Source organism: Suncus etruscus, chromosome 3, assembly GCF_024139225.1.
Source record: "Suncus etruscus isolate mSunEtr1 chromosome 3, mSunEtr1.pri.cur, whole genome shotgun sequence".
In the NCBI taxonomy this organism is placed as follows: domain Eukaryota; kingdom Metazoa; phylum Chordata; class Mammalia; order Eulipotyphla; family Soricidae; genus Suncus; species Suncus etruscus.
The window spans coordinates 140,553,788-140,570,239 of record NC_064850.1 but is presented as its reverse complement, the minus strand read 5'-3'; the positions used below and the strand labels follow the sequence as shown (position 1 = coordinate 140,570,239).

Here is a 16,452-nt window from a genome sequence, read left to right as displayed (position 1 = left end):
TGCTTGTGGTAAATGGCTTTGATAATGCTGAGGAAAGTTCTTTCAATTTCCATTGTTTTTAAACTTTATTGATTGATTGATCAATTGATTGGTTTTTAGGGCCACACTCAGCCATGCCCAGGGTTTATTCCTGTCTCTGCACTCAGAAATCACCCCTGGCAGGCTGGGGGACCATATGAGATGCCAGAAATCAAACCAGATCCCTTCCAGGCTGGCAGCATGCAAGGCAAATGCCTTACTGCTGTGCTCTCTTTGGCCCATTAATTACAATTTTGTTGTTTTTTTTTTTTTAAATCAGGAATGGATGCTGGATCTTGCCAAATGCTTTTTATGCCTCTATTTGTTTGATTTTTTTAAATACTATGTATTATGTTAATTGACTTGTGTATATTTGTTATCCTTACATCCCTGGAATGAACCTTGGTTATGGTATATGGTATTTGTAAGTTATTGAATTCTGTCATTTGTTACTGTTTTGCTGATGATCTTTGCATCTGTGTTCATTAGGGAAAACATCTTGTAATTCTTTTTTTGTGTGTGTGTAATGTTTCTATGTTTTGATATCAGGGTGATGTTTGCTTCATAGAAATAGAATTTCTGGCTCTGCGGTTTTGTGGAAGAGACTGAAAAAAATAGGTAACGGGACCTCTTTAAATAATTCACTATTAATTATCTGGGTTTGGTCTTTTGCTTTAGGGTAGACTTGATATCCATTTCAATTTCCTCAAAAGTCATAGATCTGTTCAGGTATTCTATATACTCTTGGTGAGTCCAAAAATTTATCCGTTTCCTCTAGGTTCTCTCATTTTGTGGCTTAAATATTCTCAGAGTAATCTCTGATGGTCCTTTCAACTTCTGTGGTCTCTGTGAATCCCTCTTTTCATTTCTGGTGGTTTATTGATTTTGTTTATTATTTTTTCAAAGAAACCCATTTGGTTTCAGTGATCTTTTGGATTGTTTTTCTTTTGAATCTCAGTTCATTAACTTCTGCTCTAAGATTTATTATTTCTTTCCACTGGCCTGCTTTGGGCTCCATTTGTTGATCATTTATTATCTTAGTGCTTTAGTATAATAAAATTAAAAATAGACACAATGTTCCCAATACACACTTATTTTTTAAAGTGAGCCCTCATGGGTGGAGACACCCTGTATCTCTTAGGCCAAGGGAATTTCCTTTTTAATTTCCCCAATGTTTACTGTGCCTATGCCCCCCCAAACCCAACTTGCCCCCTTCTTTTCTTATTTTAATTTTACTTATAGCTTCTAGATAAGGGCTCCCACTTCTTTTTCACAGAATCTTAGAACTTGAATCATTTTGCTCTGCCTCATATTTCTATGTCTTTCTATAAATTGAGAAAAGAAAAAAAAAGTGGATGGATGCCAGAGGTCAAGCAGTCTTAGGAGCATTGAGTGGGGGAAAAACTGGTCAGAAATAAAAACACAGCTCCACAATCAAGTGGAGCCCACTTGGGAATTCTGGGGGAAATGTTCACCCCTTTAGTTTTTCCCATCTGATGATTAGAATCCCTGCTGGGTCTCTATAATCTGACCATCAGCTTTCACAAGCCTTACCAATAGCTCATGTGTTCTTTACCTGCTAGCCTTCAGTTACTTTGATCCCCCCAACAGTTCTGACCAAAAGACCATTCCTATGATCTATATTGCATATAGACCATAAAAAAGCTGAAGCATGAGCAACCAGCAGATGGCGGCAGAACAAGCCACAGTGAAGCAGCACCACCACTTGCACAATAGGGCTCCAGGTGGGTAGAGAGCTGTCAAGAGGTAGGAGGGCGACCTCATCGCTGCTCTGGGACAATGGAGGGGATGCTGGGCAGTCCTGCTTCTTGCAGGGGTAAGCAGGAATCAAACCTCAAAGCCTGGTACTTCTTCTTGAGGAAAATAAATGTTTGGGGAACTGGAAAACTGTCTCACACAGTTATCTAAGTCCCAGTGGTGACTGTTCAGGCACTGATTCCTCCCCTGGCTTGCCACCACCACTGTGGCATGTCTGTAAGCTGGCAATCGGGTATTGCTGGAGATTGTATAGCTGCCTGACCTACTCTGGGGTGATGGGGGAAGGACAGGGGCGACCAAATGGGCCAGGGCACTGGTCAGCTTCTACCTTGCTCCTTCTTGGTAAGTTGGAACAAAGCTGGGAATGGCCAGAACACTGAGCTGCATAGTGAATGGCAGGTCACTGTGAAAAGACAATGCTCATCCTCACACCCAGATCTTTACTTAGGAGTTACCTGGTTTCCAAAGGACTTGTGTGGTTCTGGGAGCCTTTTTAGCACCCTCACACCCACCATCTGGCCAATGGCCTGCCTAGGTGCCAGTAGAAAGGAGAGAGAGTTTGAAAAACCAAAGTCCTTTGTCCCCCAAAATATTTTTTTTTATTCTTGCATTACATTTGTGTTTCCAATTGTGAATAAAAAATGCTTAGAAAGTGGTTATAAAACAGCATGAGTGACCGGCGTTGTGGGCTCGCTCCCAGCATCCCCTCAGCAGCCTGAGACGTCTCGGGACTGGTGTCAGGACACATCGGGCCACCTAGGCTCAGTCGGGCTCCTCACTCTCAGAATCTAGAAAACAAAACCACCACAGCTCATGATCAGCTTCATGTGGTTGCCAGAGGGCCCCAGAGGACCCGTGGCCAAGCAGTCAGAATCTTTATAGGCAGGGCACTGGCCATTTCCCACAGCCAAGCCAGACCTACTACTGGGAGCCACCTCTGAGTCCAGGCACAGGTAGGAAGCAGCCTCTGGAGATGCCGACCTCTTCTAGGAGTAGGACTGAAGTGAATGCTCAACTGTGCCACAGGCTTAAGATGACCTGGGCTAGGACTTCTGCCTGAGAGGGCAGAAATGGTCTGTTCTTCTGTGAACTTCCAGGTGTCCTTCCAGGTGTGACCAGGAAGGCAATGCTGAGTTCCCGCCCCAATCTCACACCTGCAGACAGGCCTGCACTCCTAGGAGAAGAGTGGCAGGGCCACTCCAACCCAGTTATCTTCTAAGCTCTGGAGTCAACTACCTCTTGCCTTGTTCAGTCCCTGCTGAGCAGACAAACCTGCTCAGACAATAGCTCAGGGAGACCCAGATGCCACAAGGGTCCCCAATGCATCATGGTGGGACTTCCCTCAGCCTGTAGCTGAGCAGGAGGCCAGACCACCACAATGCTCTACTCTGCCCAGCCACTAGCTCAATGCCCAGAGCCCAGCCAGCCCAGCCCTTTCACAGATCCAAGGTCAGAGAAAGAGGTTGTTCCACACATTTTCAAGGGAGGGAATAGAGAGATAGCACAGCGGTAGGGTGTTTGCCTGGCACACAGTTGATTCGAACAAATGGTGGTTCGAATCCTGGCATCCCATATGGTCCCCCGTGCCTGCCAGGAGTGACTTCTAAGCGTAGAGCCAAGAGTAGCCTGAGCACTGCTGGACGTGACCCAAAACTCAAAAGCAAACAAACAAACAAAATAAATAAATATATAAATTTATATATATAAATTATAGGGGTCGGAGAGATGGCACAGCGGTAGGGCGTTTGCCTTGCATGCAGCCGATCCAGGACGGATGGTGGTTCAAATCCTGACTTCTTATATGGTCCTCCATGCCTGCCAGGAGCGATTTCTGAGTGCAGAGCCAGGAGTAACCCCTGAGCACCATGGGGTATAACCCCCCAAAAAACAAAAACAAAAGCGAACAAAAAATATATATATAATTATATATTCCCCCTCCCCCTCCTTTGCTTATATACAACCTGTCTAGCACTCTGTGCACTCTGTGCCCAGGCTATCAGGTACAAGGCAAGTCTTTGTCATGTCCCAGCCATGAGCAGCCCAGGGGGCCTGCCAGAACCCCAAGGAGCCAGGAGGAAGAACATAAATCTTTGGCAAGCATTCTGCAAAATCATCCAGAAAATTTGATGCTAACTACATTGCTGGAAGGAAAACAGATTTAAACCAAAAGAATTTAGCTGGTTCTAACAAGGTCCCAAGTCACAACTATGAGATTCAAAGCTGGTCAGGCCAGGGAAGCAGCCTCTAGCATGGAGGAGAGGGGCCTTGCTCTGCCTGGGAGCTTGAGAAGGGTTGCAGCCAATAAAGACGTGGGTGTGAGCCCGATAAGGGCCCCCAAAACCCTCACCTCACAGCCTCAAAGAGGACCAGAAGGTCAGTGGCCCAGTTAGCCGTTTCCAGAATATTCCACACAGATTAACACAGCTGCTCACTCCTAACGGGACCCATTAGCAAGGCAGCTCCATGATCATGTGCCTACAGTCAGCTCAAAGAGCTGCAGGCAACTGTAAGGGACATGTGTGTATTGCATGTCCGATGTCCGGGTAAGAGTCCCGACAGCATGGGCCCACGGGGAGATACACTTTCCATACTCACAACTTGGATATGTTATGATCCAACCTTCCTTCCTTCCTTTCTAAACATTTACAACAGAAAACTAAAGATCAGACTTTCACCTCACATCTATAAACTGTTCTGACAAGCCCACTTTAAATGTCCTTAAATTTCCTTTCTAATTTTTAAAAAAGCAGATTTTTTTTTTCATCCAGGAATAGAAAGCTTGAGGCATTGTCTTTCCATGGGTGATAATAGGGTTCTACCACTGGGGCAAGTATGGAAATGAGCGTAAAGACACAGAATGTGAAGTGGGGACCAGAGAGAGGGGCCAAACTCTGCAGCACAGCTAATTTGAGCCTGTGGTCACACCAGGAGTCACACCATAGTTGGCTCCCCCATCCTGACCACCCTCATTCACCTGGGCATGTTGCAGCCTTGCACCAAGTTTGCCAGCCACACAAAGCCACAGAGAAGTGGTGTAGAAAACAGCAGAATGCCCATGACACACAAGCCTGGCCCTGCAAAGGGCTTCCAGCTGCCCACTGGGGCTCCCAGGATACAGGAATGGGAAGCAAACTTCCAGACTGGTACAGAGGATGTCCAAAGGGGACCAGGGGGGGCCAGGGAGGGCAGTACCTGGCACAGGCATGGGTAGGGCTGAGGCAGCTCCAGGAATGACCACGGCGGGTGGAGGGCCAGGCACTGGGACCAGACAAGATGTCCCCACTGTTGTTCGGGGTGCGTTGACCTATGAGATGAGAAGAGGGGCACAAGTGATTGGGAGCACGTGTCTTCCCTGGTCTCCCCAAGATTCCCATAGCTGCTCCCTATTATGTAAGAAGGGTCCCAGATGTAATCAGAATGACCATACCGGGCCAGGAAGCAGCTGCCTGCTGTCCTTATGCCCAAGACCTATATATATAGCTTTGATCATCTGGGTGGCAAAAGCAGCCCTGGAAGATAACCAAGCCACAGGCCTCGTAAGTGGCTGCACACACTCGGAAGTTCCGGGAAGTCAGGTTTTCTAGGAGCCTGGAATCAAGGCCAGCAGTGCCTCTGCACTATCTCATATAGGAAATCAGCATCCTAATGATAGGACTGAACAGGATGGTGGTGAGGCCCAAGGAAGCCACGATGTAGAAACTGAGGGACAGACCAATAGTCTCACAATTCCTAAACCAGACACTGGCATTGCGTGGAATGGCATAGTGCTGCAAGCTGATGTTTTTCCCATGGCAGATGCAACCATCCACATACTTGAACACTTAGGGGAAGTTCTACACCGTGCCTGAAACCCTCCACTCCTCCTGGCTCCTTAGCCTCAGTGCCTCATGGGGAAAGTGGCAACAAAGCATAAAAGGAACAAAGGCCCAGACCAGACAAGAAAGAAAGAGGAAGAAAACACCCATAGTCGCAGACAACAGGACTATGTGTAGAGAAAACTCCAAAGAACCAGAGAGCTGATTCCCAGACAAATGGATTAAGTTAGCAAGACAATTGCCTATAAGGCCCAGAATCAACCACATTTTATAGAGTGGTAATATGTAATTGGGGAGCAAAATTTAAGAACAATATGACTTACATTCAACTTTCTTTCTTTTTTTTTTTTCCTTTTTTTTTTTTTTTTGTCATTCAACTTTCTTAAATATCGACTAGCCAGGGATAAATTTGAAAACTGATGTACAATACTTTTATACTGAAACTATAAAACTTTCCTGAGAGAAAACAACGGGAAGACTCATTCCTGTTACTATGACAAATCTCAAGAACTAATTAATCTCAGTCAACTTCCCAGAAGGTTGTTCTATGAAAGCTGACAGGTTATTTCTAAAATGCAGACAGAAATATTAGTGACCTATAAAATTCAAAAATATTATTGGAAAAGATCGATACTGGAAATCTTATACCACAGACTACAAAACAGCTGTGCTATTGCTCCAGTCCCTACACAATGATTTTTAAAGTTCTAAAGAAAATATTTGGAATAAATTATCAAAAAATAGAAGATGAGAAAATATGCAAGGGGCAGAGGAAAAGGCCATCTCAGGAGTAGGAGAGAGGAGAGAGAAGAAACAGGGAAGAATGGGAAGGGAAGAAACAATGGAAGAAAAAGAATCAAATTTGATTAAATTTTTTTTGATTTAAAAATCAATCCTAAGAGCCAAGAAGTGCTGTGGAGTGAAAGGATAAAACTATATCATCTTTGGCACCTTGTAATGAGTCCTATGAAAATAAAACTGTTGGAAGTCAAGGGACAAGTAAGTTATTATCTTCAAAGGACAGCAAACTGACTGGCTATTCCAGTCCAATAACAAAAATAACCTCTTATCTTCAAAGGGCTAGTGAACAGAATGGCAGTCTCCAGCAAGGGGGTGCTCCAAGGAGCAATAAAATGAAGATATCAAAATGCTGAAGTAACTGCCAATGTAGAACACTACACTCATTGAAAATATCCCCCAAGAATGTCAATAAAGTAAAAATATTTTTAGACAAGTAAAAACAGAATAGGGAGCCAGAACAAAGCACAGCCATAGCACGTTTACCTTGTATGTGGCCGACCCAGGACAGACCCAGGTTCAATCCCTGGCATCTCATATGGTCCCCTAAGCCTGCCAGGAGTGATTTCTGAGCACAGGGCCAAGAGTAACCCCTGAGTGCCACTGGGTATGGCCAAAACATAAAGAAAGGAAAAACAGAAATAAGTTTCTGGAACATATATAATAAAGTATTCTATGCCAGAGCCAGAGCAATAGTACAGCATGTTGGGCATTTGCCTTGCATGTAGCCAACCCTGATTCCATCCTTGGCGCCGCATATGATCCCCTGAGCACAAACCAAAAAGTAAGCACTGAGTATACGCGCGCACGCGCACGCACGCACGCACGCACGCACGCACGCACACACACACACACACACACACACACACACAGTAAAAGAAAATAAGAAAAAAGTCTGAAAGTAAATGATTAGCACACCAGAGAACTATGGGAGGAGCTCAAGAGGGGCAATATATAAGAATCACTAGAGTTTCTGAAGAACTGGAAGGTGAACCCAATGAATAACTGGTAGTTAAAGCAACCATGTGTATGACTTTCCTAGAGTTGAGAAATATAGACTTAGACTCAAGGGGTCGAAAAGAGTCACACAAAATAGAGATTCAAACAGAAAAACTCCAAGACACATTATAATCAGGATGCCAAAAGCCAGTGATAGAGTAGAAATCCTGCAATTGCCAAGATCAAAAAAGGAACTTATAATACAGAAAAGTTCACAAGATTCACTTTAGACAATGGCAGGATATACAAAAGCTCAATAAAATTAATATGCCACTAAGAATACTGTTTGGCTAGATTATCATTGGAACCACAAAGAACTTCGGCAACAGTTTAGGGGACTCACCTTCGAAACAAGTCTTGCCTGAAGCACTAAAAGAGCTTCTTTAAAAGACAAGACAAACTTTTCAGCAATTGACATTGAATTTTTCAGCATTGACATTCACTTGTGGTGATTTATGGTTGCCCTCTATTAGGTTTTAGGAAAAGTTTATGGACTTATCTATTCCGCAAATGTTAACAGTGGGTAGGGTGTTCAATCCCCAGCATCATGAATATGGCCCCTGAACTCCGCCAGAAGTGATCCCTGAGCATAGAGCCAGAAATAAGCCCTAAGCAACAATGGGTTTGGCCAAAAATATATTAACAGAATTATTTATAATATTATTTTGTTTTAGGGCCACACCCAAAGGCACTAAGGGGTTACTCCTGGCTCTGACCTCAAAAATTTCTCCTGGCTGGCTGAGGGAACCATATGGAATGCCAGGGACTGAACCTAGGTCTGCCTATCTACTGTGCTATCACTCTATACCCACATATTCATTTTAAAATTTACATACCTTAAGAAAAGAAAGACAACTTTTGAAAAAAAAATTTGCATCAACTTAACATTGATTTACAATTTTTTTTTGTTTTTTTTTTTTGGGCCACATCCTGTGATGCTTAGGGGTTACTCCTGGCTATGCTCTCAGAATTTACTCCTGGCTTGGGGGACCATATGGGATGCCGGGGGATCGAACTGCGGTCTGTCCTAGGTCAGAGGCATGCAAGACAAACGCCTTACCGCTGAGCCACCACACCGGTCCCCGATTTATAATTCTGTGAAATTTCAGGAACTTAACTCTTTCGTCTATACGTGTACAGGTGTCACCACCTCCAAAGTAAATTTTAAAGAGAAAGATCACATGTATCCTGGATATTCTGTCTGCAGAACTGAATTTACATAGGGCAAGGTTAGTTAGGAGAGTCCCTGGAATACTGCTGACAGGAAGCGGGCTCTCTGGTAATGGGTGTGATACTGTAATTATGCATGCATGAAAAAGTACAATAACAGTACTGTAAATTCTATTATCTCAATAAAAAATAGTTAAAAATAAATGAGCTTGCTTTTTTGGGGGTGTGTGGGAGTAACACCTGGTGAGCCCGGGGACAGTATGGGTTGCCAGGGATAGAACCTGGATTGGCTGTATACAAGGAAAGTGCTTTACCCATTTGATTATCCCCCCCAGCTCCAAAATAAATAATGTATTCTAAAGGAAACTATTCCCTCTATTCTAGAGGGAAGTCTGTAGATCAAAAGGAATGAGACATCAATATATATGTTAAGTTTACAAAGAGCCATGGATGAATTTGACTTGTAAAAATCTACTGGGGAACTGAAAGTGTACAGTGTATATATATTTTTTGTTTTGTTTTGTTTTGTTTTTGGACCACACCAGGTGATGCTCAGGATTACTCCTGGCTATATGCTCAGAAATCGCTCCTGGCTTGAGGGGACCATATGGGATGCTGGGGATTGAACAGCGATCTGTCCTAGGTCAACCATGTGCAAGACAAAACCCCTACCGCTGTTCATCGCTCTGGCCCCAGTATAGTGTATATTTTAAAATGAGTGTCAAAAAGGGTGTATATATAATGTTTTACAGTCTTTGCCTCGTCTGTCATATAAGGAAAATTAAGACTAATAATGTAAGGATGCATGCAACAATATTTTGAATAATCATTAAATGAAAAGTGAGAGTAGACTTTCAAACTAATATTCAGGGAGATTAAAGAATAACAAAATTAGGGCCGGGCAGTGGCGCTAAAGGTAAGGTGCCTGCCTTGCCTGCGCTAGCCTTGGACGGACCGCGGTTCGATCCCCCGGTGTCCCATATGGTCCCCCAAGCCAGGAGCAACTTCTGAGCACATAGCCAGGAGTAACCCCTGAGTGTCACCGGGTGTGGCCCAAAAACCAAAAAAAAAAAAAAAAGAATAACAAAATTAATCTAATCAATCTTAAAAGATCAAAAGGAGAAACATAAACAATAAGCATACTATATGGACAATTAATTTAAACAAAATATGGGCAATTACATTAAATGTACACAGACAATAATCTAAAAGCAGAATTGTTAAAATAGAAATTAAGAAGAATATAGGGATTAAGGCACTTGTCTAGCATGTGGCAGACCCCAGTTTGATCCCAGAATCACATTTGGTCCCCTGAAAAATGCCAAGAGTGATATCCAAACACAGAGCCAGGAGTAAGCCCTGAGAACTGCTAGGGATGAACCTCAAGCCAAAAAAAGCAGATAAATAAATGCAAACTATAAGCTGTTTACAAGAGATATCTAAAAGAGAATAAATATTATATATATAAATACTGAAAGTAAAATATGGAGAACCATATGCCATGTAAGTAATAAATCAATATAAGCTCTTGAGGCTATAGTAATTACAAACAAACTAGAGTTACAGGGAAAATAATGAACAGAGATAGTTTTTCATATTAAATGTACTGATGGAGGGGCTGGAGAGGTGGCACAACCATTGGGGTGTTTGCCTTGTACGCACTAACCTAGGATGGACCATAGTTCGATTCCCCGATATCCCATATGGCCCCCTAAGCCAGGAGTGATTTCTGAGCTCACAGCCAAGCATAACCCCTGAGAGTCACCGGGTGTGGCCCAAAAACCCAAAATATAAAATAAAATAAAATAAAATAAAATAAAATAAAATAAAAATAAATGTACTGGTGGAAAGAAGGTAATACTGGTGGTGGGACTGGTGTTTGAATATTTGTTTCCTAAAAAAAAAAAAAAAAACATATTATGAACTATTTGGTAATCAGAGTGTAAGAATATTTTTTAAAGATTAAAAAAAAGTGGGCCGGGAAGGTGGCGCTAGAGGTAAGGTGTCTGCCTTACAAGCGCTAGCCAAGGAACGGACAGCGGTTCGATCCCCCGGCGTCCCATATGGTCCCCCCAAGCCAGGGGCGATTTCTGAGCACATAGCCAGGAGTAACCCCTGAGCGTCAAACGGGTGTGGCCCAAAAACCAAAAAAAAAAAAAAAAAAAAAAAAAAAAAAAAAAGATTAAAAAAAGTATAGCTCATAAGGAAACGTAACAGCTTCAAAATAGTTAAGGTCCCAACTATAAACACACAAACCCACAACAACCGTGGGAAACTTTTTAAATTTCTCTTTATAATAACTGATTGAATACAGTTACAAATACAAAGAACTCATTCAGCATGACACCAGCAAAAGGGAGTAGATGGCTCAAACCTTCCAAGTCTCCAAAGAAACCTGTTTGTTTGGGCCACACCCAGCAGTTTTCCGGGCTTACTCTTGGCTCTGGTAGGGTTTAGGGGACCATATGGGTTTCATAGGATCAAAACTGAGTTGGCTACATGCAAGACAAGTGCCCGACCTGCACTATTGCTCTAGCCCTCCACAAAAATTGAAAATTTTGAAATTTCAGAATTAGTTTTGTCAGAATTCCAGAAATTCCAAAGTTTATAGCAACCAAGTGGAAGAAAAGACAAACTGGGGAAAGGCAAGATTTTAAGTGGATGGCCCCTTAAGTAGAAAGCATTTCAGTGTACCCCATCATCCACTAGCATGTCAGCTATCTTGAATATGAGGCCCCATTTGTAGGGACACTAAACCCTAGTTCTCAGGAGAGCAAAGCAGGTTTCATTCATAAGTGATTCTGTCTGTCTGTTTTATTCTGTCTGGACAATATCTGAAGGACTGCCTCATGGTACACATCTGTTTGGTTAAATTTGGAACTCTCAGGGCAGGAAAGCCATGGACATTGTTAAAAAATACCCAAGGAAATGAACATTTTTTCAGTTGTCTCGACTTAAGGATTGTAAAAGACAAAACATCTACATACAACCAAGAAAAGCATAAAAGATTAAGACATTCAAAAATACTTCTCTACTGGGGAAATTTAGGCTCCAAAATAATGCTTTCATAGTTCACACATGCTATTACCTATATATGTATTTTATTTATTTTTCTGGCTGATTAATATTTCATTGTATGAACAAACCACTATATTATTGATAGGCATTCATTTTTTAATTTTCTACTCATCAAAATTACTACTATGAACATTTCTGCACAAGATTTGGCATGAGCATGTTTACGATTTTTAATACATATAAATATATATATTAATGAATGTCTTATGGTAACTGTTTATTTCATTTCTATGAGCAGGGTTGGGTTTGTACCTAACAGTACTCAGTGGTTATTCTTGCCCAGGAATCATCCTGGCAGTGCTTATGGGGTCATATGTAATGTTGTGGGATCAATATAGGGCCAGCTGCATACAAGGCAAGCTTTTTTTTTTTTTTTGGGCCACACCCGGTAACGCTCAGGGGTTACTCCTGGCTATGTGCTCAGAAGTTGCTCCTGGCTTGGGGGACCATATGGGACACCAGGGGATCGAACCACGGTCCGTCCAAGGCTAGCGCAGGCAAGGCAGGCACCTTACCTTTAGCGCCACCGCCCGGCCCCACAAGGCAAGCTTTTCAGTCTTTGTAATATCTCTCTGGAATACTCTGGAGGTTTTTAAAAAAATTTTTTTCCAAGTGTTTTCCAAAGTGGAAAATATTATATATTGTGATGGCATCATTGTACATTCTCATCAATTTCCAATTTACTGATGTCTTCATCAATCTATTGTCAACTTACTTAACTTTTTAAATTTGATTATATTATCATCCTAATATATATATATATTAAAAAAAAAGAAATTTAGGTACATGCCCAGGAGATGTATGTCATAAAAGAACAAGCCTTCACAACTAGCCTCTGTGCAAGAAAGAAATGGCACATTGTCCCTGACCTGGCTAAGTGTTGATAGAGGCCACCACAAACTGGAAGGTGGGATTTCTCAGGCTCCTGACAGTGTTTAGGGAAACAACAGTTAAAACACTAAATACAAGCTAAGCCTCCAACAGACAACATCAGGAATTACCAAGGAATACAAGCTAAGCCTTCAACAGACAACATTAGGAATTACCAAGGAAGATTCTAATTTCCAGATTTACCACTTAAGAGAATTTTTTTTTTTTTCGGTTTTTGGTTTTTGGGCCACACCCAGTGACATTCAGGGGTTACTCCTGGCTATGCACTCAGAAATTGCTCCTGGCTTGGAGGACCATATGGGACGCCGGTCCATCCTGGGTTAGCATGTGCAAGGCAAATGCCCTACTGCTTGTGACAATGCTCCGGCCCCACACTTAAGAGTATCTTTATGTTCAGAGTTCAACAACACAGTAGCCCAAACAAAGAAAATAAGATGCCCCAAGGAAGTCTAGACATTGGGAGTTATAAAATAAAAGCTTTTAATTGACTGTCATAAATATGTTCAAGAGCTAAAGAAATCCACAAACAGAAGGAAACTAGAAAACTTATGCATGAAAATCTGTTACACAAAGAATAAAATGGAAAAGAAAGAGTAGAGTTAAAGTGTATGACTGAAATCACAAAATTTACTTCAGGGGCTCAACAGCTAATTGGAGTAGGTAGAATAAAGAATCAACAAGCTGGAGACAGGCTAATTAAAACAATCATCTGAGGAGTAGAAAGGAAAATGAAGAAAAGTATGCAAAGCCAAAAGGCCTCTGGAATACCACTTTATGGATTAATATACTCATTATGGAAGTTTCAGAAGGAGAAGAGGTGGTAGAGAAAGCATATAAAGTACTAAAAGAGAAAGACTGTCCATTAAGATTTTTTACAAGTAGTAATAAAACCATTAAAAATGTAGCAATTGGGGCCGGACAGATAGCATGGAGGTAAGGCGTTTGCTTTTCATGCAGAAGGACGGTGGTTCGAATCCCAGCATCCCATATGGTCCCTTGTGCCTGCTAGGAGCGATTTCTGAGCATAGAGCCAGAAATAACCCCTGAGCGCTGCCAGGTGTGACCCCAAAACCAAAAAGTCGCAATTAAATTGATTACTGGATAAAAAATAAGGTTGTTACTAAATGGATTGCTTTAGGCTGAAATGAAATCTAATAGTAACCTGACACTCAGAAGTTACAATCTAGACCCAGGTGTACCCTTGGAAGAACACCCGCCACTTAGCAAGGCCCAACTAGGCCCAGTTCAGCTCTATCTCCAGATCCATAAACTCAAACCCTAGGAAAGTAACTAGGAAGCCACACTCAGAAGCCATTTCACTCCCAGGTCAGGACCCTCCCAAATGAATAGTGTGCAATATCTCACTTCTTTACATCTCAAACCCTGGCATCCTAATCCTAATCACCACCCACATAACAACACACTGAAAACACCACCAGATTGCAAAAGTCACAAGGGGAAACCTATGAAAAACCCCACCATGGCTATATCTCTCTGGTAAGAACTTTAGAAAAGAAATGTTGAGGGATTTCCAGAAAACAATGGAATGGATTGCCAATAAAAAACACAAGAGTGGCTAGAGCGGTGGCTTAGCGATAGGGTGTTTGCCTTGCATGCAGCTGATCTACAACAGATCGTGGTTTGATCCCTCAGTGACCATATGGTCCCCTAAGTCAGGAGCGATTTCTGAGTGCAGCAGAGCCAGGGATAACCCTGAGCGTCACCGAGTGTGACTCAAAAAAACCAAACCAACAACAACAACAACAAAAAAACCCAAAAGAGGATCTGAGAGAAGATTAATAGTAACTTAAAGTCATATAGAAAAATAAAGAGCATAACTATATGGGTAAATATGTCAGTTTTATTGAGTTTTTCTTCTCTTATATGATTTAAAAGGAAAATGCATTATACAGTCTGTTAATGGGCATACAATATATAAAGTACAGTATAAATGTATAGAACTGAAACTAAGTCATTAAAAACTTTAAATTTAAATTGCAACACCTATGGTAACAAAAACTCAGATATATGTACACAAATGTGTGTAAAGAGAAGTAAACTCTAAAGTATATACTATTTTTTAAAAACTCTAAATCTTTTTTATGCAATAATGGAAGAATTAAGGAATGAAAACTTTTAAGACTTAGAAAACAAATGGTTAAATGGCAGATTTCCTCTATAGCCATAATTGCATTATTTAAATGAATTTAACTCCAATTAATTGTCATAATAGTTTTTTAAAAGCATGGTTAATTTATACACTATGAAAGAATTGCTTTAGAAACAAGGACACAAAGAAGTAAAAATTAAAAGGATAGAGAAAGATTTTTTTTCATCCAAACAGTAAATGAAAGAGAGCAGGGTAGTTATAGTATTATCAGACTAAATGGCTTAAAAAAGAAGGATTTTTTTTCCTTTTACAACTATACCCAGAGGTGCTTAGGGTTTACACCTGGCTCCACACTCACTCCTAGCAGTGCTGAGCACACACATGCAGTGTCAGGGATTGAACCCGGGTTGGCTGCTTACAAGACAAGCACCTTATCTCTCACTCTCCTCCCTCCCTACCCTCACCTGTATCATCTCTCCAGTCCCAAGACTTTAATGCTATTGCTCCAGCCCTCAAAACTTAAAGTTTTAATTCAAGAATTTAAGTCAAAAAAGTTTACAGGACGGGGCCGGGCGGTGGCGCTGGAGGTAAGGTGCCTGCCTTGCCTGCGCTAGCCTAGGACGGACCTCGGTTCGATCCCCCGGCGTACCATATGGTCCCCCAAGAAGCCAGGAGCAACTTCTGAGCACATAGCCAGGAGTAACCCCTGAGCGTCACAGGGTGTGGCCAAAAAAAAAAAAAAAAAAAAAAAAAGTTTACAGGAGACAAATAAGAACATTAGAGACAAAAGTGTTGGCTATCAAGAAAGTACAAAATTATATACACATACATATACCAAACAACAGACTCCAAACTTAGATACAGACAGTTAGTTCTACACCAATAATCCTATACTTCAATCTTCTACTTTCAACAATGGGTATAACCAGACAGAAGGTCAATAAGGAAAAGGAAGATTTGCAGATTGTCATAAACCAATTTGCCTAGCAAACATTTACATAAAATTCCACTCAATAATAGAATACAGATGAGATATTTTATTTTGGGGGAAGCAACACCTGTTGGTGCCTCAGGGATCACTCCTGGTGGTGCTCAGATGACTATCAACAGTGCTGAAGATTGAACCATGGTCAGTCATGTGCAAGGATCCCTGGATAACCTCTCTGAGCCCAAGTCAATACATTTTAAAGAAATGAAACCATACAGTGACTTCTAATACTATGAGAGAAATTAGAAATCCATAACCAAAAATATTAAGTCTCTACACAACTAATATATAGAGAAATTAAATAACAATTTTAGGGTTAAAGTAGGAAAATTAAAAACTATCCTGAAACAAATGAAAAAGAAAGAGAACATATCAAAATGTATGAGATGTGGCCAAAGTAGTACTCAGAAATTTTAATTTTAAATGCACACATTGAAAATAATCTTAAATTTTTAAGATTTAGATCAAAAAAATGTTTTGTTTGTTTATTTTTTGAGGGAGTCACACTCAGCAGCACTCAGGGGTTATTCTTTCCTGGCTCTAGGCTCAGAAATGGCTAGCTCAGGGGACCATATGGGATGCGGGATTTGAACTATCGTCCTTCTGCATGCAACACAAATGTCCTACCTCCATGCTATCTCTCCGGCCCCTAGATTAAAGTTTTTGACTGAAAAAGAATCTCAATGCCCAAGTCTAACCATAAAGTTTACAAAAGAGATAATATAGAGAACAGAAAACAAATATAAGGGATAAAATGTGTAGCTCAGTAGTGAAGTACATGCAAGAGGTCTAAGGTTTTTTTGTCT

General features: G+C 41.4%; 1 protein-coding gene across 6 annotated transcripts in view; it reads right to left on the bottom strand.

Annotated features, from left to right (window-relative positions):
* Nucleotides 1–2,381: 2,381 nt before the first annotated feature.
* Nucleotides 2,382–16,452, bottom strand: part of WNK2 (WNK lysine deficient protein kinase 2) — a 99,493-nt gene continuing 85,422 nt past the window's right edge. For 5 of the 6 annotated variants that reach the window (XM_049769939.1, XM_049769943.1, XM_049769944.1 and 2 more), the window contains 2 exons: nt 4,990–5,101; nt 2,382–2,585 (listed from right to left, as the gene is read on the bottom strand). In XM_049769939.1, the coding sequence (XP_049625896.1) occupies nt 2,560–2,585; nt 4,990–5,101 (138 nt within the window). In that variant the 3' untranslated portion in view covers nt 2,382–2,559. The remainder of the gene's footprint in view (nt 2,586–4,989; nt 5,102–16,452) is intronic. The other variant, XM_049769942.1, reaches the window with a different exon arrangement.